The sequence below is a fragment of the Diorhabda carinulata genome, chromosome 10 (genome assembly GCF_026250575.1).
Source record: "Diorhabda carinulata isolate Delta chromosome 10, icDioCari1.1, whole genome shotgun sequence".
In the NCBI taxonomy this organism is placed as follows: Eukaryota; Metazoa; Arthropoda; class Insecta; order Coleoptera; family Chrysomelidae; genus Diorhabda; species Diorhabda carinulata.
In genome coordinates, this window is record NC_079469.1 from 12,677,643 (window position 1) to 12,705,492 (window position 27,850).

The 27,850-nt window shown below is 32.9% G+C and overlaps 1 protein-coding gene across 1 annotated transcript; it reads left to right on the forward strand.

Moving 5' to 3' along the window:
• Positions 1 to 1,915: 1,915 nt before the first annotated feature.
• On the forward strand, positions 1,916 to 26,242 carry LOC130898729 (centromere-associated protein E-like). The gene is made up of 11 exons (XM_057808209.1): positions 1,916 to 2,067; positions 2,167 to 2,310; positions 4,006 to 5,124; positions 7,166 to 9,560; positions 10,779 to 13,396; positions 14,830 to 14,988; positions 16,479 to 16,671; positions 16,730 to 16,931; positions 25,519 to 25,669; positions 25,721 to 25,888; positions 26,084 to 26,242. The coding sequence occupies exons 1-11, from the start codon at positions 2,047 to 2,049 to the stop codon at positions 26,129 to 26,131; spliced, it is 7,218 nt and encodes a 2,405-aa protein (XP_057664192.1). The 5' UTR covers positions 1,916 to 2,046; the 3' UTR covers positions 26,132 to 26,242.
• Positions 26,243 to 27,850: the final 1,608 nt, after the last annotated feature.

The window sequence follows — 27,850 nt, forward strand, 5'->3', positions numbered from 1 at the left end:
TAAGAACACTTGCTGAAACACCTTCTTTCTTTTGAGTTTTTGAACACTTAAATCGGTTGAGTTGAAGAGGAGCTAGGCGCGGACATTCAATGTGGAGTTATGGATTTTTGCAGGTTTTTGGCAATTTTTCTACATTCAAAGATCTATATTTCAGTTTCAAATATAGATACAGAATTCGTTTTTATTTAAGAACACTTGCTGAAACACCTTCTTTCTTTTGAGTTTTTGAACACTTAAATCGGTTGAGTTGAAGAGGAGCTAGGCGCGGACATTCAATGTGGAGTTATGGATTTTTGCAGGTTTTTGGCAATTTTTCTACATTCAAAGATCTATATTTCAGTTTCAAATATAGATACAGAATTCGTTTTTATTTAAGAACACTTGCTGAAACACCTTCTTTCTTTTGAGTTTTTGAACACTTAAATCGGTTGAGTTGAAGAGGAGCTAGGCGCGGACATTCAATGTGGAGTTATGGATTTTTGCAGGTTTTTGGCAATTTTTCTACATTCAAAGATCTATATTTCAGTTTCAAATATAGATACAGAATTCGTTTTTATTTAAGAACACTTGCTGAAACACCTTCTTTCTTTTGAGTTTTTGAACACTTGAATCGGTTGAGTTGAAGAGGAGCTAGGCGCGGACATTCAATGTGGAGTTATGGATTTTTGCAGGTTTTTGGCAATTTTTCTACATTCAAAGATCTATATCTCAAGTTCTAATATAGCTACAGAGTTCGTTTTAGTTTAAGAACACTCGCTGAAACATCCTCTTTCTTTTGAGTTTTTGAACACTTAAATCGGTTGAGTTTGAGAGGAGCTAGGCGCGGACATTCAATGTGGAGTTATGGATTTTTGCAGGTTTTTGGCAATTTTTCTACATTCAAAGATCTATATCTCAAGTTCTAATATAGCTACAGAGTTCGTTTTAGTTTAAGAACACTCGCTGAAACATCCTCTTTCTTTTGAGTTTTTGAACACTTAAATCGGTTGAGTTGAAGAGGAGCTAGGCGCGGACATTCAATGTGGAGTTATGGATTTTTGCAGGTTTTTGGCAATTTTTCTACATTCAAAGATCTATATTTCAGTTTCAAATATAGATACAGAATTCGTTTTTATTTAAGAACACTTGCTGAAACACCTTCTTTCTTTTGAGTTTTTGAACACTTGAATCGGATGAGTTTGAGAGGAGCTAGGCGTGGACATTCAATGTGGAGTTATGGATTTTTGCAGGTTTTTGGCAATTTTTCTACATTCAAAGATCTGTATCTCAAGTTCTAATATAGCTACAGAGTTCGTTTTAGTTTAAGAACACTCGCTGAAACATCCTCTTTCTTTTGAGTTTTTGAACACTTAAATCGGTTGAGTTTGAGAGGAGCTAGGCGTGGACATTCAATGTGGAGTTATGGATTTTTGTAGGTTTTTGGCAATTTTTCTACATTCAAAGATCTATATCTCAGGTTCTAATATAGCTACAGAGTTCGTTCTTTTCTATTATAATGATTTCTGATACTTATTTAATGGATTCGATGCGAGCGAAGCCGCGGGCAAAAGCTAGTAAACAATAAATTATTATGGTTAAACAGATTTGTATATTTCGTTATTCATGTTGTGAATGATCTATTAATCAATATAATTTTACATGTTGTCAATGTCTAGTAATATTTTGATAAAGACCGCAACAGATCGAAACGTCAAACTTTTACTTGTCTTTGAAAAAATTTTTCCATATAACGCTTTTATTAGCAAAACTACAGCTACAGGTTACATGCTTCTTGTCAGGAGATATCGCAACTTCAGACAGGCAGACGGACAAAACTTTGAAAATAGTTACTTCTCAAAAATAAAAATGCAATATACAACACCTGCTTCCTGCAAAACCCTCTTTAATACAGAGACATTTCTAACCAATAACGATCTTCAGTTTGATGTGTCAACTTGGTTTGCCATTACTAGTTATTATTATTTAATACTTAAATATTACTTCAAAGTTTCAAATGTCAATCGAGCATTAATACGTTGAGAAATCAGAAGGAAAACGTAAATAAGAATGGAGAAAACCAGTCAACATGTAAGTATAATGTTTATCATTTTTGTCATTACTTTAGTCCCATTACTGACATTTGAAAACCCATAAATAATCAATTATGAAACGAAAAAATAATTTAAGGTCAAAGAATCATACTGTAGGGAACAGGAAAATATCACTGCAGCTACCATAGAACAGCTCGAACGTATAAAAGAAGTTGCAGAAGAACGAGACAACTTAAAAAAACAATTAGAATGGTCTCAAGAGGAACTAGGAAGACTGCGGGTAAATTTTCATAAATTCCAACTAGTTTTTTCGAAATTGTTTTTAAGATATATCTGAATATTATAGAAGAACATGTCCTCATTGACTAATAAATCATTTATAAGCAGTAATCTTTTCTTATAACTTTCCCAATTAGAGAAAATAGGGTACAAAAACTAAAATGAATTCAACTTTTTCTTTCTTTTTTATACCAAAATCTCAACATGAAGCATTTAATCGCTTTCGTTTAGCTACTTGTAGAAGAACTTCTTGTCAAAACTCTTGTAAAAAAGCGAATTATGACCATTTGCAGGATCTGTCAGAATCATTTTTTTTGTATCTTATTTAACTGTATTTCAGGACCGTTTTCACTTGATTGTGAATGAGCTTTTGTATTATTCCAATCAATCACAATATCAACCATATTTGTTTGTGTCTAAAGCTAATCAATCTATTGAAAAAGCTGAATTACAACTACATTCTTTACAGGTTTTCTTGCCTGTTTGCTGAAACTTCAAGCTTTATCTATCAACTGACAAATTTGTTCGATTACATTCATAGGATTCTGTTCAATGCAGTGTTTCAAAATCAACAGCTGAATCTAGTAGGTGCAATACATTCTTTAACCCTGTTCTCAACCACTCTGTTTTGATCTAAGCTCATACTTATACAGTACCCAGACCCTCACCTGTTTTATTTCGGTGAAATTCTTCACTATTCCAAATTGGTGTTTGTCGCAATACTTGTACTTTAAAGCACCATGAATTTGGGTGCCGTAATTGTTCACTTTAGAACAAAAACATCCGAATGAACATTTCCCAGGCCTTATTGACGCGGTATAAGTGAACTAAGTCAGATTCGTTGCATTTATTCATAATTACCGATGAAGCCTTGATCCACCACTACACTCCTGAAACTAAAAACAGTCGAGACAGTGGATTGCAAAGGGCGAACCTGCTTCGAAAACGGCTAAGACAGTTTCATAGGCCAAAAAACTGAATACCTATGATTCATTTATTGATAAGGTGAATGTAAAGCTCGAGATTTGGTCAGTACATTATTTGTACAACACTACTTAAAAAGATTTCTGGACTTTCCACTCATAAAGGGGTTGAATTGCTTTCAAAGTTAAAATTTTGCGTTTGTGCTAAATATTAAAATGTATTTCAGCTTTTTTGGATTAAACTTTATACTCAGTTGCTTTATTTTGTTAACTAAAAACTCTGATTATATTTCTTGAAAATTTCTTCAAATGTTTCCCACCAATATCTGCATACTTCATTCTTTACAACTGCAAAACTTGGAATATTCATAAAAATCGTTTTACTCATATTAAAATGAATATATAATTTGGTTAATATCATATTTAGACATTCAAGTTTTTCATCAGGTTTTTTCATGTGTGGAACAAAACCAGAAATGCTGCATGCATAATACTGTTCAACAGTTTTTATACTAAAATCTAGAGCAGATGTTCCCACTTTCCTGGCAAGAAACGCTAATTAATTATACTTTCCTATTTTAATAACAAAAAGGTCAAATCCTCGATGAAATAAAAAAAACTCTACATTATTAAGACCTTAGATCTAACAATATTGATTTTTTCTTCGTCATCATTGTCAATGGTCGTATTGTATTAGAAAGATATTTTCATTGATTTTATTTGATGGCTTATCTTATTTAAGGTATACTTCATTAATTAGCTATCGGTTTCAGAGAAGTATCGAAGAAAAGAAACTTTACGCTGTCCAGAGTCCATCAAGAGGAGATGCCGAAACAGGAGGTCTTTCTAATTTATCCCAATATCCAGAAATAATTTCCACAGAAACTGAAATCAAAGAATTAGAACATAATATCGAGCAGATGCGTAATCAAAACATTACACCAGAAATACGGCTTAAAATAATACAAAAAGAAGTCGAGGTAATGAAAAAATACTGTTCGAAACTCTCCCTAATACAAAACGAAAATGAAGAACTGAAGGAACAAGTATTTTTCTACGAAGACTCACTAGCCAAAATAGGATGTTTCCCAATCACTCCAGCCTTGATGGAAGATCTGAAACTCAAATTTGAAGCCATCAATGAAAATGATAAGTTGAATGAGAAAATTCATGATTTAGAAAAAGAGCTTTGCTCTCATACTTATTCCCCTCACGATGTTGAAATGTTTAGACAGAGGTCCCTACTTCTAGAGGAGGTTCTAAAAGATCGCGATAGACTAAGTCAAAAAGTAGAACAACTACGTAGTCTAGATCAAGAAGTTCATAGTTTAAAAAAGAAGGCAGCTAGAGTAGATGAACTGGAGTGTTGTGTAATGAAATTGAATAGATCGAAATCTTTCATGGAAGAAGAAATAATTCAATTAACACGTAAATTATCTGATGCCGAAGAAGGAGATTTTCACAAAAAAGCAGAAGTAGATATTCTTCGATCCAAAGTAGTTTGCATGGAACACGAAATAGAAAGCCTCAAATCCATGTGCGAAGACAAAGAAAGATTAAAATCAGAACGAGATCATCTGAGGAATAATCTCGAGGAAATGATAAGAGAGCTAGGAGATGTCGACTACATGAAAAAGCAGATTCAATGTATGGAAATGTTCAAAGCTGAACGGGATATATTCAAATCGAAATACGAAAATCTGATGGGTTTGGAATGTGAATGTGATATTCTGAAAGCTCAACTAGATAGAGCGAAAGATATAGAAAGAGAACGAAACTCCTTGGAGTTTCGAGTAGAGGATTTGGAAGCTTGTATAGCGGACCAAGAGAATGAAATAAAAAGATTGGTATGTCATATAGATTTGCTGGCTAAAGGAAGGGACGAAGAACAAGTAAGTCTGTTTATCTATTTGTATAATACTATTTGTATAATATTTATATGTATATTATTTATAAATGAATATGTCATTCCGGGGAAGATGGGGCACCTTCATCAAATTTTCCCCATAGGAAATATTATGTCCATAATCAAGAATATATCAACCTACAATCACTCGAAAATCGAGAGTATATAAAAAAATTTCAATTCCATTATGAATTGTCAAAAGAGAGGTCTTCAAAAGCCACACAATTTCAGCAGACAACTGCTTAATGTTTTTATGAAACCTATGACGTTTCAACTGAAAATCAATAGGTATCGTTTTATTATGTGGTTGAAAATTTGAGCTTTTTCACTTTTAATTGAATATTTCATTTTCTGACGTTATTTCATATCAAGAACTTGATATGAATGAAAAAGTCTTAAAAAATTCAAGTACCCTATTAACGCCACCTTTACATAAATTGGTCTTCCTCCATGATTATGCCTTTTTTGTCGTATTTATTCTTTAGGGTTGTGTTGTTCTTGTTCCATTGTTTACTTATCTTGCCTTTAATTATGTCAGCATGCTATTATTTTCTGTTTTCCTTGTATTTTTCATTCCTTTCCTATGATTTTTTTGAGTTTCCACCTTTCTTACTTGTATTTTTCATAGTTTTCTCTTTTTTATTATTAAAATCTTTTCTCAATTTCTTAATTTTTGATAATCATTATATCAATTAATACGACTCAATTAATATTGATATGTAAATTTTATATTTAGTATTTCTGGAAATGGTTTGCAAACTCTGTGGTTTTGTAACTTATAGCATTTTATTTTGTTATCTACAATTTTTTACTGATTATAGAGCTAATAGAATAGGGTAAAGTTCACAGGAAAAAAATTGTAGAAAATGTGATTCAAATCAACATTTATACATATTTCTTATATTGTACTTGACCGTAATTTCAGTCCCAGACGATAACGATAAATACATAAGAATTCGAAAGCTCGGAATATATATAAGTTAGTCCACTTTGGTGTTTCATTGCTACGTTCCCAATAAGAAAATAAAAATTATTTTGATAAAGAATAAAAGAAGTCGCAACATCCATTTTTATTTGTCTTCCAAAAATTATTAGAAAAACTAATTTTAAAACAGAAGCGAACTGAAATCAAAAACATTTGGAAACATTACATCTTCTTCGAAGAACGTGATATCATCGACAAATTGGCATCCCTAACAGCTCGCATTTATAAGGAGAGGATCGTAACCAATGACTAGTTTCGACGTTGTTGCGTCTCTTCAGAATGGCGTTATAACCTCTCGTTCGGACGGCTGGCGTTTCTACTTGATTCATGTAGTTAAACATTATTCAGTAGACGTCTTTTGGCGACATGTTCACAAGCTTTAGTCAAGTATATCTCTGCCGTAGACGGCGATATGTGAATTCAGTTATTAGGTGATATATGAGGCATGCTCAGTAATTAAAAAGCATAATATCTATTTACACCTTTTATTTCGAACTTCATGATTCTAAATGTTGGTTTGCCTTTCTTTGAAGGAAAAAACAACCACTTTTCTGGCTAATACCACGGAGAATATTGAATTACATCTTCTTTGAAGAACGTGGTGTCATCGACAATCCGCTGAAATTAGCATTTCCAATGGCACGCAATTATAAGGAGAGGGTCGTAACCTCTGATCAGTTTCGACGTTGTTTTGTCTCTTCAGAATGGCGTAACGACCTCTCGTTCGGAGTCTCTAATCCGAACTGAAGACACGGCCAGCTGGCGCTTCTACTTGTTGATTCATGTAGAACATTCCTCAGTAGACGTCTTCTGGCGACGGTAGGGATAGCCTAGCGGTAAAGGGTAACGTTACATACACCCTAATGAAACTGATAAATTAATAATTGCATTTTTCTTCAGTTGAAACACTCCTCCTATTTCATTGTTGTTGTCAATATTTCATCCTAGCAATTTTCTTCCTTCGAACCATGTGTTCATCTAATCATTAAACCAGATATTTATTATATAATCCTTGAATAGAAATTGTTATCATAATTTTCAGGAGAAGTTCAGAGAACATGCTGTTCAAATGAGAGCAGAAATTGAGGAGAAAGATAGTCTCATTAGCGCTACCCAAGAAAAACTGAGCTCTTTAGAAGTTAGACTTACAAATTCAATCCACGGCCTCAATTCTCAAACACTTAAACACAAAAACAAAACTAGCAAATTGAAATCAGTAATATGTACTCTAAATCTCGAAGTGGATAGTTTGAAAGCTAGAAACGAAGAATTGGAGGATTATCTTAGTAACATACAAGCTGAATATCAAAAATTGGTACATCACATCGTAGCCTTAAAGATAGAAAATGATAATATTACAAAACATCTCAAGGATTTAACGGAGGATAATGTTTTTCTCATCCAAACATTAGAAGAAAAAGAAGATTCATTGAATACTTTAAGTGAAGTTTTAAAAGATCACGAACCAATATTGGATGAATTTGAAAAATCCCAAAGTCTTCGTGATAAAAAAACCGAAAATGATTCAATTTGTTTAATAACCTCTGAACTAGAGATGACAAAGGAAGAGAATAGAAGACTTCATGATAAAGTACATAAAATTTCTAACCTAGCCGCAGATCAGCAGCTTCATGAACTACTGCTTCACTCGAAGAGCGCCATAAAAAGAATTTCTTTGGAACTGAACAAACAATGTGATGGATGGCACAACTTACAAAACCAAATCCAAGTATTTAGATCCGACGATGGGAACGCACAACATATCACAAAACCAGAAAAGTTAATAGTAAATTACACTCTTTCTACTGGAATAAATACTGATATGGGAACATGGGATTGTACAAAGACAAAGAAAATAACAAAATCTACAGAAATATCTGAAATAACCAACGCCAATATTCCTGTTACAAGAAACGATGTGGAAGTAGAGTGTTCATCATTGATTATTCAAGATGTATCAAAATTAGATGCAGGTACCATTACTAAAAAAACGGAAATTGTTTCGGTAGGAGTAGATACTCCCTCTACTCTCAAATTGGAAGATTCACAAAATGTCGAACGTAGAATTTGTAAAAAAAAATTAGTACATTCAATAACTCAAAAACCAGAAAAAGTAATTTACGCCAGCAAACCGAAAGCTAAATCAGAAGCCATTCAATTGGAATATAATATGTCTAGGTGGAATTTCCTTAAAGAATCCTTAACACCGCATACAATAATCTCTAGAAGTGTTACGTCACTCGATTCAAACAAACGAATTATATACAGTCAGATTACATCTGTTACTAAAGCACAAGATAATGTTTTAATAGCTCCTGCGGAACCATATCAAAGATCTAATAATCAAAAACGCCCAAAATTGGTTACAGTTGCAACAAGAACAAACAAAATTATGTCCAAAGATGAAGAAGTAGAAACTTTCGAAACTGCTAGATCATTCTTTTGCTCACGTTGTAAAAGCTTAGAAGAACGTATACAAATTCTTGAAAAAGAATTGATTGCTTCCAACAATATTATGTTGAGGCTTAAAGATGAAGTATGTAAAGGAGTTAAAATAGCAGCTGAGAATGAAGCTTTACGTAAACATTCGACAGAAGTTCAAGAAGTAGCTATAGACCGAATAGAAGACCTAATTGAACACGTGAAAAAATTCCAAGAAAAAACGAATACTTTAGAAGACGAAAATAAAAAACTAAATACTTGTAATTGTAACCTACAGTTGAAAATAAAACAACTATCACAAATGATCCAGGAGGTTCAAAACGAAAACGAGCAGCTATCATCTCGTAACGCAGCTATAGAAAAAGAATTGAAAGACGATTCCGAATTATGTAAACTAAGAAGTGAATTACTAAAAGCAGTTAGTGACAAAAATGACTTGGAAAAACTGATACTGGAAGATACAGAGAAAAATAAAAAACGTACGAATTCATTAGAAAAAGAACTGGAATTACTTGTTGAACAAAATAAATATTTGAAAGAAGAAATTGTTCGGCTTGAAGCGACTATAAATGAAAGTGAAATGTTAAACAGCAAACTAGCAAATTCAGAAAGTAGAATTGCAGAATTGAAAAATAATTTACGTCACGCAATAGAAGAAAATAAACAGTTAATTAAAGAGCTGAACACAATCAAATTCCAATTGAAACAATATCCTACTATAGACGTTGATGAACTAAACGATTTGCGAAAAGAAAATGAAAATTTGCTTAAGAAAATTAAAGCTCAAGCTTTAGAAAGAAACGAATTATTGGATAAATTGAAAACTCCCCATGTGGATGTACCATCACTTCCTCCAGATATGAAAGATGAAGGTGTTCTAGTGACAATTTGTCAGGACCTAGAAGGTCAACTGAAATGTTTAGAGAAAGCAAGTCTACCCAATGAAATGGCCGACGAATTCCAGAGGATGGTGAAAGACTTATGCAAGCGTTTAGGTAAGTTCTGAATTTTCTATTCTGTTCTTATATTAATAAAACCTCTACAAATAAATTGATGGTATGGTCTCTTTTTAAAATAATATATAGTGAGGAGCACAATCCCATATCTACTTAATTTTAAAAAAATATTCCATTCTATTCAAAGGCAATATTCTATTATTTGAGATAATTAGAATTAAAGCTGAAATAGAAGAATACTCCGATTGTGAAACGTTCAGAATTAATTCCATATCCCATTTTATAAAAACACCGATTTATGAATAAATTTAGCAGCACATGTATGTAAGCGATAAATCCTAAAATTACTATTGAACTAATTGTAAATCAGTCCTTCGTATTTTTTGGTTAAATTCTCGAGGACATATTTTCCACCAAATTAATTAATAAATATGCGGCATATTGTCTATCTTAAACCAGAATTCCCTCCTAGATTTTCGATCGACTTCATGATATGCTGATATCCCTTTGGCGGTAGGTCAGTTATGGTTTGGGCGGGAATGCAGCACGTACAGAGTTGGTCTTCATAGAAAATTGCTTCCTATCCCCCATAGGTACATCATCGAGGTGCTAGAAGACCATGTTATACGTTTCATGGTGATTATGGGGGAACGTGGCATTTTTATGCAAGATAATGCTAGACCACATACATCCAGAATTGTCAGGGAGTATCTGGATGACGTAGAAATTAGGTGGTTTGACTGGCCAGCCCACAGCCCAGACATGAATTCCATTGAACATGTCTGGGACGAGTTGGGACGACTGAAATGTTGATAACAATTGATTAGTCAATAGTTCGTAACGGTCCACTGTCATGACTATGAACATAATGGGGCACATCCTTCCAGGTAATTCAGTAGAAATTTGGATATGCTGCCTGATTGAAACTGATTCTCTGGAATTGATGTTCGTCACCCTTCATACTTTCTACTATTGTTAAATTACTACCTGGTCAACTGGAGCTATATAAGGGAAAACTATGGCTTTCAGATAGTATATGTGAATTCCTCTCACAAATCTGACATTTTTCAACAAATTTGCTACTCAAATGATGACAATTGCGTGGTTCCACTTCCTCCTGACAAAAATTTTATGAGAATAACATAAAATTACTAATATCACTTTTACTTCTGTTTTCAGATGACCGTAAAAGCGCCCATATCGTTATAGCCGTATTTAACGCTTCATCTTGATTTCAACACAATCATTTTTTTGCAGAAAACTCAGAATATCGTGCAAAAGAAGCTGAAACTCTACTTAGATCAATGAAAGTCAGCGACCGTACTGCGATGTTGAGCGATGAATTGAATAAATGCCGAGCAAAACTAGCTGAATTGGAATCGAGCTTAATTGAAGCAAATGAGAACTCAGATCACTTTAAAGCAGAACTAGCCTCTTGTAAAGGTGATTATGAAAAAAGCTTGAAAGATAAGGAATCTTTACAGCAATTGATCGGAAAATTGGAAACAGATAATGTCAAATTAAATGCTGCTCTTGCAGAAATATCTGAAGGTGGCGATTTAAAAGAAGAAATTAAAAAAATGAAAGAACATATAGCACAACTGGAAACAGAAAATAATGGATTGAGAAATAAAGCAGCAGAATACGATCGTTCTTTCGATAAAATCGATCTTTTGCAGCAATCAATCAAAATTTCGAAACAAGATTTAATGAAAGCCGAAAATGAGGTTGATAGATTGAAAAAAGAATTAGAGAGCAGTCTCAATATTAGAATAGCCGATGGTAATAAAGTTGATGAATTAGAGACAGAGAAAAAGAAAAATCTCACTACTATACAAAATTTAGAACATGAAATAATTGCATTGAAAAAAGAATTAGAATCGGTTTTAATAACAGCTAAAAATTCTTCAACAGGAATAGCAGACTTGCAGAGCGAAATAGCCAAACTTAAACTGATAATAGATCAATTAGAAGGAGATAAAGTTAAACTGAAGAAAGATTTTGACAATGTTGTAGAATCTTTGAAATTTTCTAATGATAAATTACAAGAAAAAATCGAAGAAAATGAGAACCTAATTAAATATAACGCTAATACAGCCGACGAAGCATCTAAATTAAAAGCCGAATTAGAGAGAGCTAAGATTGCAGCTCAAATATCAGCGGCTGCCGAAAAAGAGCTAGAAAATAAAGTTTCAAACTTAGAAAGCGAAAATGCAAGGCTACAATTAATTTCTAAAACGGAAGATAGAATTAGTGAACTGGAAAACTTAGTACTCACATTGCGACAACAGATATCTACTTTAGAAGTCGAGAAAAGTAAGTTGCAAAAGGATCTTGATAAATCTAAATCAATCTTTGTAAAAGATGAAGCTCTAGTAGAACCTGCAGATCAATTAACTAAATTAGAATTGGAAAATGACAGATTAAATAAAGAATTGAATGCTGCCCTGGATAACCTGAATTATATAAATGCACAAATTTTAGAAAATCAAAAGGAAAGTAAAATATTGAAACAGAATTTTGCTCTACTGGAATCTGAAAATACTCGAATGAAAAAACAACTTGATGATATATCTGAAGAATCTCAGACATCTTCGTCTGAATTGATTAAATTAAAATCGGGCGAATCTACTTTAAAACAACGCCTTGCTCTGTTGGAATCTGAAAATTTGAAAGTTAAAAAAGATTTTGACTTGATATCTAACGATAATAAAAATTATCTTTCTCAAATACAAAACCTTAAACAAAATAACATTAAACAAGAAAAAGAAAATGAAAAATTGAAGCAAAGCTTGGAAACTGTCACTAATATCAAAGAAGATGCATCCATATGGAAACAAAAAGCTGTAGAAAACGAAGAAGCTCTAAATAAACTTGAAAATCAGTTAAAAACGATTCTAGATGAACATATAAAATGCCCAATAGAAATTTTTAGATTGAAAGAAGAAAACGATAGGTTGAGGACTAAATTGATAGATTTAGAAAATGAGAACAATAAATTGAAAAATCAATATGAAGGAGCTATGGGAGATTCTTTGAAAAACGTATCTGCACTAGAAAAATTGAAAAGTGCTGAATCAAAATTGAAAGAACTCGTATCGAAATTGGAAATAGATAATAGAAATTTACAAAATCAAGTAACAGTGCAACGTACAGAATTGGGAACTATAGATTCGCAGCTGAATAGATCTAAAGAAGATGTGGCTAATTTGAAACAGAAGTATACATCTTTGGAATGTATGAATATTAAACTTGAAAAGGATTTGGACGAAATTTTAAGTGAAAAATGTAAATTACAAAAATTACTTAACGAATTACAGAATGATAATTCGAAATTAAGCGGATTGATAGTTGAATTACAAAATGAAAATACTAAATTGAAAAAAGAGTTAGATAATATTGCTGCTACTCAACATCAACACTCAACTGACGAACTGAAGATTAAACACAGTAAAGAAATTAAAACTCTACAAGAAAATCTCGCAAAACTTACTAACGAACGCGATAAAATCAAAAGACTTCTCAATGAAGAAAAAAAGAGGATTTCGTCTGTAAAAGATAAAAATGAGCAGGTGAAAGATGTCGTCATTAAAAGAAGAAAGATGTGCGACCGGCAAACGGAAACATGTGATTTACTAGGACAAGCATTGGACGATCATTCGAAAACGATCGAAAAATTTAGAAAGAAAAGCCAAGACTTAAAAGAAGAAAATGACAATTTGATTATGAAAATTACTGAAACTGGAAAAGAGAAAAATTTGCTTGAAAAAAGTTATTCAACTCTGAAAGAAAGATTTGAAAGAGGTATCAAGAATAATGAAGAAATTAAAAAGGAGGTGGAGGTGTTGAGAAAACAACTTGCGGATAAAAAACAGGTAATCATTGATAACCAAGAAACGAAATGGTTTTTTTTTAGACAAATATATGTGATCATAGATATTGAATGTTGCGGAAATATGTATAATCTCATAAATAAGGTAAATACCTAAATGATGATTTAATATTATCTTTCAAAATTAATTTCATAACAACCTAACAGGTTTTTCTAACCTAACAGAAAGTTACCAATCATTGTTTATTTGGGTGATAGTAGAATAATAAAAGTTTTATGTTACGTCTGGTTTTAGAAATACTTCATTTTTTATAATACTTTGTTAAATCAGTATAAACTATTGTTACGAAATAATTGGAAAAATAATTGGCGTTTTAATTACAGTTTTTTTTGTTATAGAGCAACATCTCTAAATTTATTTTCCTCCCAATATCCCACGAGACATTCTTTAAAAACTTTGATCCTCTTACTCATACTGCTTGTATTTTTTGGGAGCTGTTTACATCATATTGTGACTGTTTTTATGGAGATAATTTTTAAGAAGGTCTATTTATTTGTTTACGATAAATCTAAGATTCTGGAAAGTGAGATAGTTTAAATAAATATAAATAAATCAGCAGCAGGAGGGTCAGCAAACAATTTCATGTCATGGTGATCAAATCAGGATAGGGAAAAGAGTAGATGTTGGAAAATACTTTATTTTGATATGCCGATAGACTCTTATCTTAATCCGACGCTCGTCTAGTACCATTTGGTGAACTTTCTCGATGATATTGCCGTTTCTGGCCGACCTCAATACTCGCCTTCAGTAAAGCTGAAAAGACCAAAATTTTACGGTCGTAAATGATGGTGCAGAGTGTCCGTTTCCTCTAACGACTCACTCATACGATTGTTAAAGTAAGTATCCAAACTGGCTCTCATCGCAAGCACAATCTGTTCTCACATCTTCTGGTTGAGGTCGAAAATTTTTCAGACAACCCTCATATATAATCCAGGGCGTCAGAGGAAACTACGATATACAACATAGGCATCTACCAATACAGAGATAAATATTAGATTTTGAACTGGTGGAAAAGATTTTATTTCACGCCAGCAACACCTGGAAGGTCTCTCCAACTCTGGAGATCCTTCATAGGCTACGGCGAGGGCGATCAAGGAAACTGCGAAAGGATTGCACGGACAATAGAGAGCGACAAGCTCTCTATTCTCGATTATAGAAGTAATTGTAATAGTATCGTTTTTGTTTTTTTAAATTTTGTTCTCTACGTTAATTTATAGTTCCTAGTTGAGATAGTTGGTCGATAAACTGGAAAACGTATTAATAGTATGCTAGAAGAAATGGAATATGATATACATAATGATTTAATAGCAAAAAATATTTGTTTTTTATTCCTGGAAAAACTTCAAATACACTAGCATTTACAAAATTATTATCATTGTGTACGGTTCTTTTAACGATTTGTTTTTTTATCCAAGAAATTTACAGTAAAAACAATCAATACAGTGTCGATACCGGATGTTGTAGCCATAAGCCCATTATCTGAGAAAGAGCTGAGATTCTTCGGCAAGAAAGCCTCTATTTTTAAACCCAATCTTCAAATCATAATCAACAAAATGGCAACTGGTGGTGTACAGGTGAATATGACGAAAGAGTATTCTACAATATTGCGAAGGAAATGCTAGACTTCGGAAAGGAGGGAGAGACGAATCAATCAAACCCAACGGGTATCTTTACACACATTTTACTATTCTATTGTGTTTTTCACAATATACCGTTTTAAAAGACATGTTTAGCGTCATCACTCATCGTTTATTTAGGCAATCTGTACCTTAAAACGAAATTGGTTACGAAATCTTTGGCCGCCTCTTTATTTCAAGATTATAATCTTCGATACATTCACTAAGTTCAGATTGACGTGTCGAAATGTACTCAATATTTTCGCAATCTTTCTCTAAAGGTGCTTCAAGGTTCAAATAAGTCTGTTTGATACTGACGAGACTGTAGTGGTTATTGTCAGTGGTTCGGTATAGTCATGGAGAATAATATGTTTTGTTTCTAGTTACGAAATTTGTTTTTATAATAGACAATATTATATTGTGTTTTCTTATTAAATCTGGGAATCTTATTATCTCATTCTTGAGATTTGATATTAGCCTTTCTCAGTAGAAAATGTCTTGTAAAAGCGACTTTCTTAACTTGATTCAATATTATAGTAGCCTTGGAATAGATTTAAACAAGGAAGATATATCGCTACATCTAAAGAATAAAAAAATCATTGTTATATTGGGAAGAAGAAATTCATCATCCTCTAATTCTTATTTCAATAACTCATAATCTTGTATCAATCGAAATCTTTAGTGACGCTCATACTAGATTTAGACCCCGGCCACGTCTTAATATATTATGTCCCCTTATGTGAAATGATTGATCCGCTATTCTGTAGCCCATCTACGAATGAATTATTGGCTATTTTTTCATTATGGAAATTGAACCGAATGCGATTTTTAAATGAAAATTTCCTCCCTTATTTACCTCTGATTTGTGAAAAGTTTGCTCTAGTCACTCACATGCAAAAATTCAATTATCTAAGATGTCACGAATGTTTACGAGATACTTTTGGTTGGATCTTTACAGTCCAGTAGATTTTCTCTAAGTAACATAGTTTATTAATTTCTTGTTTTAATTCTTGGAACTTCAATTCTTTCACTCACTCTTCACTATTTTTGTATTTATCCATCTAATAACTGAGTTCTTATCAATGTTCTGATAACACATCGGTGACATTTGTCATACCACATATTATCCATTTCCATATATTGTTTTTTTTTATGTATAGCGCCCTAATCGGGGTCATATAAGTTATTATTTTTCCTTATTTCCTCAAGAATATGACGACAGCAAAAATATTATATTACTATTATCATTATAGCCATTGCCAGCCTTTCTTTTACAGACATATTTGATGCTTTATTTACTTCTGGATAATTCCCAATTTGGAAAATAATTATTTGTTCTGTCGAATCAATGCACCCCATTTCAGTTGTCTGGTTTCTCTCCCGTTTCCAAAGCCTAGTATACAATTTGCAAAATATTTTCTTATAGTTATACTTTGATATTATTTTAGTCGCTGTTTCTAGAAGAACTGCAGTTTTTGTATAACAAACTTTGTGACGTTACGGCTGAGCAGCTCGCAAAAATGGGACAAAGTGCTGGCGTATTAAAGTCGAACGAAAGTGGCGACAAACTTGGTTTATTGAGAAGAATCGCTGCTTTGGAAGAAGAACTTTTGGAAAAACAAAAAGTCGCAGATCATAAAGGTTTTTGATTATAAGATGAAATTTATACTGAATCGTTAACTTTGATAAATTGTTCCAGTTAATGCTATGCAATACGCTGTAAAAATAGGAAAAAAGCGCCTAAGTGACTTGCAAAAAACTTTGGAACAAGAAAGGAAGTTGAGTACTGAGCTCACCATGCAAGTTGATTCACATTCGAAAATGGTGATGGATCTTAAACAAGAAAAAGACTCCATCGATCGACAAAAAACTTATCACGAACGGAAACTAGAAGAATATATGTAAGTTCAAGAAATAAATATATCAACTAGTATTTAAAGATACACAAAATATTACCGACAATGAAAATCATCTATTAATTTTATGAAAACCAACCACTGACTGACTATTCATGATCATATTGAAATAAAATATGAAACTGAACAGCATACTACATATATGAACCTTTCTGAATATCTACATGGTCAGAAAAAAACTGTAACACGTGAGATTTTTTCGTTACATTGAGAAAACCACATATTATAATTTATAACACATCTTAATCATCCCTTTTATGGGGGATCACATCTTCCTTCTTCAAAAACAAGCTGTAATTACCTTTCAATGCAGGATCCCATTGGTAGAATCCAGCTCGTCTCTAAGAGCACCCAAATTCCTAGCAAAAAATGATATATGGTAATAGAGAGTTGATATTTGGCAGCCAAGAGATTTATGGGAATCTAAAAGTTGTTCATAGCTTGTTACCATAAACGTATGGTTGAATTTCCAGTTCTAAGTTCTTGCCTTATAAACTTTTCTATAAAATTGATATCGTCTATCAGCTTTCCAGTTTGTGGCATCATAAAAATGCCCTCTTTCAACTTGGAATCGCTCAACTCTTAGCAAAAAATGATATATGGTAATAGAGAGTTGATATTAGGTAGCCAAGAGATTTATGGGAATCTAAAAGTTGTTCATAGCTTGTTACCATAAACGTATGGTTGAATTTCCAGTTCTAAGTTCTTGCCTTATAAACTTTTCTACAAAAATTGATATCGTCTATCAGCTTTCCAATTTGTGGCATCATAAAAATGCCCTCTTTCAACTTGGAATCGCTCAACTCTTAGCAAAAAATGATATATGGTAATAGAGAGTTGATATTTGGCAGCCAAGAGATTTATGGGAATCTAAAAGTTGTTCATAGCTTGTTACCATAAACGTATGGTTGAATTTCCAGTTCTAAGTTCTTGCCTTATAAACTTTTCTATAAAATTGATATCGTCTATCAGCTTTCCAATTTGTGGCATCATAAAAATGCCCTCTTTCAACTTGGAATCGCTCAACTCTTAGCAAAAAATGATATATGGTAATAGAGAGTTGATATTAGGTAGCCAAGAGATTTATGGGAATCTAAAAGTTGTTCATAGCTTGTTACCATAAACGTATGGTTGAATTTCCAGTTCTAAGTTCTTGCCTTATAAACTTTTCTATAAAATTGATATCGTCTATCAGCTTTCCAATTTGTGGCATCATAAAAATGCCCTCTTTCAACTTGGAATCGCTCAACTCTTAGCAAAAAATGATATATGGTAATAGAGAGTTGATATTAGGTAGCCAAGAGATTTATGGGAATCTAAAAGTTGTTCATAGCTTGTTACCATAAACGTATGGTTGAATTTCCAGTTCTAAGTTCTTGCCTTATAAACTTTTCTACAAAAATTGATATCGTCTATCAGCTTTCCAATTTGTGGCATCATAAAAATGCCCTCTTTCAACTTGGAATCGCTCAACTCTTAGCAAAAAATGATATATGGTAATAGAGAGTTGATATTTGGCAGCCAAGAGATTTATGGGAATCTAAAAGTTGTTCATAGCTTGTTACCATAAACGTATGGTTGAATTTCCAGCTCTAAGTTCTTGCCTTATAAACTTTTCTATAAAATTGATATCGTCTATCAGCTTTCCAATTTGTGGCATCATAAAAATGCCCTCTTTCAACTTGGAATCGCTCAACTCTTAGCAAAAAATGATATATGGTAATAGAGAGTTGATATTTGGCAGCCAAGAGATTTATGGGAATCTAAAAGTTGTTCATAGCTTGTTACCATAAACGTATGGTTGAATTTCCAGTTCTAAGTTCTTGCCTTATAAACTTTTCTATAAAATTGATATCGTCTATCAGCTTTCCAATTTGTGGCATCATAAAAATGCCCTCTTTCAACTTGGAATCGCTCAACTCTTAGCAAAAAATGATATATGGTAATAGAGAGTTGATATTAGGCAGCCAAGAGATTTATGGGAATCTAAAAGTTGTTCATAGCTTGTTACCATAAACGTATGGTTGAATTTCCAGTTCTAAGTTCTTGCCTTATAAACTTTTCTACAAAAATTGATATCGTCTATCAGCTTTCCAATTTGTAGCATCATAAAAATGCCCTCTTTCAACTTGGAATCGCTCAACTCTTAGCAAAAAATGATATATGGTAATAGAGAGTTGATATTTGGCAGCCAAGAGATTTATGGGAATCTAAAAGTTGTTCATAGCTTGTTACCATAAACGTATGGTTGAATTTCCAGCTCTAAGTTCTTGCCTTATAAACTTTTCTATAAAATTAATATCGTCTATCAGCTTTCCAATTTGTGGCATCATAAAAATGCCCTCTTTCAACTTGGAATCGCTCAACTCTTAGCAAAAAATGATATATGGTAATAGAGAGTTGATATTAGGTAGCCAAGAGATTTATGGGAATCTAAAAGTTGTTCATAGCTTGTTACCATAAACGTATGGTTGAATTTCCAGTTCTAAGTTCTTGCCTTATAAACTTTTCTATAAAATTGATATCGTCTATCAGCTTTCCAATTTGTGGCATCATAAAAATGCCCTCTTTCAACTTGGAATCGCTCAACTCTTAGCAAAAAATGATATATGGTAATAGAGAGTTGATATTAGGTAGCCAAGAGATTTATGGGAATCTAAAAGTTGTTCATAGCTTGTTACCATAAACGTATGGTTGAATTTCCAGTTCTAAGTTCTTGCCTTATAAACTTTTCTATAAAATTGATATCGTCTATCAGCTTTCCAGTTTGTGGCATCATAAAAATGCCCTCTTTCAACTTGGAATCGCTCAACTCTTAGCAAAAAATGATATATGGTAATAGAGAGTTGATATTAGGTAGCCAAGAGATTTATGGGAATCTAAAAGTTGTTCATAGCTTGTTACCATAAACGTATGGTTGAATTTCCAGTTCTAAGTTCTTGCCTTATAAACTTTTCTACAAAAATTGATATCGTCTATCAGCTTTCCAATTTGTGGCATCATAAAAATGCCCTCTTTCAACTTGGAATCGCTCAACTCTTAGCAAAAAATGATATATGGTAATAGAGAGTTGATATTTGGCAGCCAAGAGATTTATGGGAATCTAAAAGTTGTTCATAGCTTGTTACCATAAACGTATGGTTGAATTTCCAGCTCTAAGTTCTTGCCTTATAAACTTTTCTATAAAATTGATATCGTCTATCAGCTTTCCAATTTGTGGCATCATAAAAATGCCCTCTTTCAACTTGGAATCGCTCAACTCTTAGCAAAAAATGATATATGGTAATAGAGAGTTGATATTTGGCAGCCAAGAGATTTATGGGAATCTAAAAGTTGTTCATAGCTTGTTACCATAAACGTATGGTTGAATTTCCAGTTCTAAGTTCTTGCCTTATAAACTTTTCTATAAAATTGATATCGTCTATCAGCTTTCCAATTTGTGGCATCATAAAAATGCCCTCTTTCAACTTGGAATCGCTCAACTCTTAGCAAAAAATGATATATGGTAATAGAGAGTTGATATTAGGCAGCCAAGAGATTTATGGGAATCTAAAAGTTGTTCATAGCTTGTTACCATAAACGTATGGTTGAATTTCCAGTTCTAAGTTCTTGCCTTATAAACTTTTCTACAAAAATTGATATCGTCTATCAGCTTTCCAATTTGTAGCATCATAAAAATGCCCTCTTTCAACTTGGAATCGCTCAACTCTTAGCAAAAAATGATATATGGTAATAGAGAGTTGATATTTGGCAGCCAAGAGATTTATGGGAATCTAAAAGTTGTTCATAGCTTGTTACCATAAACGTATGGTTGAATTTCCAGCTCTAAGTTTTTGCCTTATAAACTTTTCTATAAAATTAATATCGTCTATCAGCTTTCCAATTTGTGGCATCATAAAAATGCCCTCTTTCAACTTGGAATCGCTCAACTCTTAGCAAAAAATGATATATGGTAATAGAGAGTTGATATTAGGTAGCCAAGAGATTTATGGGAATCTAAAAGTTGTTCATAGCTTGTTACCATAAACGTATGGTTGAATTTCCAGTTCTAAGTTCTTGCCTTATAAACTTTTCTATAAAATTGATATCGTCTATCAGCTTTCCAATTTGTGGCATCATAAAAATGCCCTCTTTCAACTTGGAATCGCTCAACTCTTAGCAAAAAATGATATATGGTAATAGAGAGTTGATATTTGGCAGCCAAGAGATTTATGGGAATCTAAAAGTTGTTCATAGCTTGTTACCATAAACGTATGGTTGAATTTCCAGTTCTAAGTTCTTGCCTTATAAACTTTTCTATAAAATTGATATCGTCTATCAGCTTTCCAGTTTGTGGCATCATAAAAATGCCCTCTTTCAACTTGGAATCGCTCAACTCTTAGCAAAAAATGATATATGGTAATAGAGAGTTGATATTAGGTAGCCAAGAGATTTATGGGAATCTAAAAGTTGTTCATAGCTTGTTACCATAAACGTATGGTTGAATTTCCAGCTCTAAGTTCTTGCCTTATAAACTTTTCTATAAAATTAATATCGTCTATCAGCTTTCCAATTTGTGGCATCATAAAAATGCCCTCTTTCAACTTGGAATCGCTCAACTCTTAGCAAAAAATGATATATGGTAATAGAGAGTTGATATTAGGTAGCCAAGAGATTTATGGGAATCTAAAAGTTGTTCATAGCTTGTTACCATAAACGTATGGTTGAATTTCCAGTTCTAAGTTCTTGCCTTATAATCTTTTCTATAAAATTGATATCGTCTATCAGCTTTCCAGTTTGTGGCATCATAAAAATGCCCTCTTTCAACTTGGAATCGCTCAACTCTTAGCAAAAAATGATATATGGTAATTGAGAGTTGATATTAGGTAGCCAAGAGATTTATGGGAATCTAAAAGTTGTTCATAGCTTGTTACCATAAACGTATGGTTGAATTTCCAGCTCTAAGTTCTTGCCTTATAAACTTTTCTATAAAATTAATATCGTCTATCAGCTTTCCAATTTGTGGCATCATAAAAATGCCCTCTTTCAACTTGGAATCGCTCAACTCTTAGCAAAAAATGATATATGGTAATAGAGAGTTGATATTAGGTAGCCAAGAGATTTATGGGAATCTAAAAGTTGTTCATAGCTTGTTACCATAAACGTATGGTTGAATTTCCAGCTCTAAGTTCTTGCCTTATAAACTTTTCTATAAAATTAATATCGTCTATCAGCTTTCCAATTTGTGGCATCATAAAAATGCCCTCTTTCAACTTGGAATCGCTCAACTCTTAGCAAAAAATGATATATGGTAATAGAGAGTTGATATTAGGTAGCCAAGAGATTTATGGGAATCTAAAAGTTGTTCATAGCTTGTTACCATAAACGTATGGTTGAATTTCCAGTTCTAAGTTCTTGCCTTATAAACTTTTCTATAAAATTGATATCGTCTATCAGCTTTCCAGTTTGTGGCATCATAAAAATGCCCTCTTTCAACTTGGAATCGCTCAACTCTTAGCAAAAAATGATATATGGTAATAGAGAGTTGATATTAGGTAGCCAAGAGATTTATGGGAATCTAAAAGTTGTTCATAGCTTGTTACCATAAACGTATGGTTGAATTTCCAGCTCTAAGTTCTTGCCTTATAAACTTTTCTATAAAATTAATATCGTCTATCAGCTTTCCAATTTGTGGCATCATAAAAATGCCCTCTTTCAACTTGGAATCGCTCAACTCTTAGCAAAAAATGATATATGGTAATAGAGAGTTGATATTAGGTAGCCAAGAGATTTATGGGAATCTAAAAGTTGTTCATAGCTTGTTACCATAAACGTATGGTTGAATTTCCAGCTCTAAGTTCTTGCCTTATAAACTTTTCTATAAAATTAATATCGTCTATCAGCTTTCCAATTTGTGGCATCATAAAAATGCCCTCTTTCAACTTGGAATCGCTCAACTCTTAGCAAAAAATGATATATGGTAATAGAGAGTTGATATTAGGTAGCCAAGAGATTTATGGGAATCTAAAAGTTGTTCATAGCTTGTTACCATAAACGTATGGTTGAATTTCCAGTTCTAAGTTCTTGCCTTATAATCTTTTCTATAAAATTGATATCGTCTATCAGCTTTCCAGTTTGTGGCATCATAAAAATGCCCTCTTTCAACTTGGAATCGCTCAACTCTTAGCAAAAAATGATATATGGTAATTGAGAGTTGATATTAGGTAGCCAAGAGATTTATGGGAATCTAAAAGTTGTTCATAGCTTGTTACCATAAACGTATGGTTGAATTTCCAGCTCTAAGTTCTTGCCTTATAAACTTTTCTATAAAATTAATATCGTCTATCAGCTTTCCAATTTGTGGCATCATAAAAATGCCCTCTTTCAACTTGGAATCGCTCAACTCTTAGCAAAAAATGATATATGGTAATAGAGAGTTGATATTAGGTAGCCAAGAGATTTATGGGAATCTAAAAGTTGTTCATAGCTTGTTACCATAAACGTATGGTTGAATTTCCAGCTCTAAGTTCTTGCCTTATAAACTTTTCTATAAAATTAATATCGTCTATCAGCTTTCCAATTTGTGGCATCATAAAAATGCCCTCTTTCAACTTGGAATCGCTCAACTCTTAGCAAAAAATGATATATGGTAATAGAGAGTTGATATTAGGTAGCCAAGAGATTTATGGGAATCTAAAAGTTGTTCATAGCTTGTTACCATAAACGTATGGTTGAATTTCCAGTTCTAAGTTCTTGCCTTATAATCTTTTCTATAAAATTGATATCGTCTATCAGCTTTCCAGTTTGTGGCATCATAAAAATGCCCTCTTTCAACTTGGAATCGCTCAACTCTTAGCAAAAAATGATATATGGTAATTGAGAGTTGATATTAGGTAGCCAAGAGATTTATGGGAATCTAAAAGTTGTTCATAGCTTGTTACCATAAACGTATGGTTGAATTTCCAGCTCTAAGTTCTTGCCTTATAAACTTTTCTATAAAATTGATATCGTCTATCAGCTTTCCAGTTTGTGGCATCATAAAAATGCCCTCTTTCAACTTGGAATCGCTCAACTCTTAGCAAAAAATGATATATGGTAATTGAGAGTTGATATTAGGTAGCCAAGAGATTTATGGGAATCTAAAAGTTGTTCATAGCTTGTTACCATAAACGTATGGTTGAATTTCCAGTTCTAAGTTCTTGCCTTATAATCTTTTCTATAAAATTGATATCGTCTATCAGCTTTCCAGTTTGTGGCATCATAAAAATGCCCTCTTTCAACTTGGAATCGCTCAACTCTTAGCAAAAAATGATATATGGTAATTGAGAGTTGATATTAGGTAGCCAAGAGATTTATGGGAATCTAAAAGTTGTTCATAGCTTGTTACCATAAACGTATGGTTGAATTTCCAGCTCTAAGTTCTTGCCTTATAAACTTTTCTATAAAATTAATATCGTCTATCAGCTTTCCAATTTGTGGCATCATAAAAATGCCCTCTTTCAACTTGGAATCGCTCAACTCTTAGCAAAAAATGATATATGGTAATAGAGAGTTGATATTAGGTAGCCAAGAGATTTATGGGAATCTAAAAGTTGTTCATAGCTTGTTACCATAAACGTATGGTTGAATTTCCAGTTCTAAGTTCTTGCCTTATAATCTTTTCTATAAAATTGATATCGTCTATCAGCTTTCCAGTTTGTGGCATCATAAAAATGCCCTCTTTCAACTTGGAATCGCTCAACTCTTAGCAAAAAATGATATATGGTAATAGAGAGTTGATATTAGGTAGCCAAGAGATTTATGGGAATCTAAAAGTTGTTCATAGCTTGTTACCATAAACGTATGGTTGAATTTCCAGCTCTAAGTTCTTGCCTTATAAACTTTTCTATAAAATTGATATCGTCTATCAGCTTTCCAATTTGTGGCCTCATAAAAATGCCCTCTTTCAACTTGGAATCGCTCAACTGGGAAAAGACGATCAGAAACTCTATTGGCACCTTCTACTCTACATTGTAATCGAATTTGACACGAGATATTGGACGTTATGTGAGAATTGGCAAATATTAAACATTCATTTGCAATAATAAAGAATGTAATTTCTGAATCGGTCAAAAAGCAAAAAAAGGCAGCTTCACAGAAAGAGTGTTACTAGCTTAATTTGACACTAAATCCAAAACGTGGAAGTCTTCAACACTTTAGTCGCCTTATTCAAAACTGAAAGGCAACCTAATGGTTAATAACGACGTAGATATCAGTTAATATTCGAAACACATTGCATATTTGAAAAATAAACCAGTTGGCTAAAGACCCAAGAAATTTCAGTTGCAAGCTCTAACCTTAATCAGTCGGTCGTCTCGTACCATTTGAGGAACTTTTTTCTGCCCCGAGTCATGCTAATAGGGCCACGTTTGAATTCAGTTATTCAAAAATTTCATTGTGGTAAATAATAGTACACAGTGACTAACTCTCAGAAACTCCTCAGAACAATTTCAGGTTGAGGCGGAAGACTTTTCAGACAACTCTCGTACCTCTTGCTTGTATTTTTCTGGCACGTCTTAATTATCACCAAAATAATCTCTGTTATCAATTCCAGAGTTACCATTGAAAAAGAACGTGCAAAGGCTCGAAATTTGGAAGACGAACTCGAAAAAGAAAAAACAAATGTCCTCCATTTCAAAAGTTTGCTGGAAGCAGAAAGGGATAGAGCTAGGATTCATAAAAGAAAAGATACTGAAGCCTTAGAGGTGTAACAGTTTTTTGTCGAATATTTAGTTTTTGAAATTCATTTTTTATAGAGAATGCGCATACAGTTGGAAAAAACAGTTAATAACGAGCAGCTACTTAAAATGAAACTTCAAGATAAAACGAAGCAAAGGAGTGATTCTCCTTGTAAGCCTGTCAAAGATACAAACAATTCTGTTACAGAAAAATCCAGAGCTAACATGCGTGCTGCTTCTTCAAAGGTAAGTATTTAACTCGATATTAAGGTGAGACTTTCTTACTTCGTAGTGTAAAATTTATAAATTTCAATATAGTTCTTGTTATGAAAACTAAGGATGAAAAAATTGTTCAGTGTGGCTAAAACAAATATTTATTTTGATATGCATTAAACGTCCCGTAAACGTATTCATATTTCATATATCTTATATTTGTTTCAGGATTTCAAGTCTATTTCAGGACGATTGACGTCGGCTTATAATCAATAATTTTCGGATAATTGATTTTATTATTCTGAAAAATGATGTTTTTGTACTAGTTTGTTGTATTTTCAAAAATTTATCAAATAATAATGTATCAACAATAGAAGCATTTAAGGCTCGTGGCATTTTTTTGTTCCCATATTCCCTCAAAAGTAACGGTTCTTTAAAACTGCAATTATACTTAAATTCCCTCACAAGTTTATTGAGTTGATTGAGTGGAGTGTAATACATTGTCCAATTTCAATTTTTTAACTCAAATAGAAACGATGAAATCAATTAAATCGGTAAGCGGAGATTGAAATTTTTTCTATTTATAAAATATATGTATCTATAATAAATTATAGTTTAAAAATACTAAAAAATAAGCTAAAGAATAATTTTTGGTATAAGAATAAAATTACTGATGGGATAATTAATATCACTGTTATAAAAGCATTCGCATAGTGAGGAGGTAGAGGGCGCGGTGCCTCTAGGTACCACAAATACTAATGTGTGATGGGCGTGCATCTACTGAGGAGGGGGATCCTCTTGGAGGTCACGCGCGCTTGCTTTTGAAACCAAGCGAGTTGTAACATGACATGAGATTGGTCCTTGAAGGACATTGGATCCCATCCACTACACCTTCCCGTCGTCTCTTGCTACTCACCACTCTAAATACCACGTAATTGACGTTTTTTGTCGCACCGATATTTTATCATTCCTGTTTGGTACAGTAGGGGTTGAATTACAAATACAAATAAAAAACGAGTATATTACAAATAAATCACAGGAACGAAGCTACTAAAAAACTACCCTATTTACTACAGTATACGTACACGTCTTTATTATCACATTAGGTATTCGAAACATTCCGACATTCATTTCGTATTCCTCCTTCATGTTATTCCTCGTTGTTGGAAATATTTTGTACACAGAAAAATCAGTCCATTTATTGAAATCTGGTAACCTTGGTGGCCACTGTACCAGACCATTTCTTCCGATTTATCTTCCAGGAAATAGTTCATTTAGTTCACCACTAATTAATTGATTAGAGTGAGCACCATCATGAAAAAACCACATCCTTTGACGCGTACAAAGTGGGACTTATTCCAATGAAAGAGGTACATGGTTTACTAGTCAATCTAAATACATTCACCAACAATACCTTCCCATACATTCAACGATAATCTAGTTTGACTTTGTGTCAGTATGTGATATGGATTAGTTGATGAATTATAGTGAATGTTTTGCCTGTAAAACCATTTTTATTAAACGTGGCTTTATCTCCAACTAAAACATAGTCGAAAAAGTCTCTCTGTTGATTAACTTTCCGTACTACAAAACACTAGTCTTTTTTCAAAATCAACTTTAGTTGCAAGTGAATGTTACAAGAGTGCATTTTGTTTTTGTCAAGGATTCTTTGTATACCGTTGAAGCTCAATTCTTGTTCGCTGGAAATACTCCTTACACTTGTGTGTTGGTTTTCAGTAAATGTCAGCAAAACTATAATTTCATTGTCTTCCGTCGTAGAGTTTTCTAATCGTTCATGGTTTCTATAATTAATTGAACCCGTGGGATTGAAATGCCCCATCAATCCAAATCAAGCTTGTTTCTGTAGGTTGCCGCCTTTCAGGAAAACGTTCATGGTATACTTGTGCTGATAGTAAGGCTTTTTTTGCAATCTCCCAATATCCAGGATATCTGAATCACTAGTAAAATTCATTTTTGTCCTAGTTCAAATTCTTC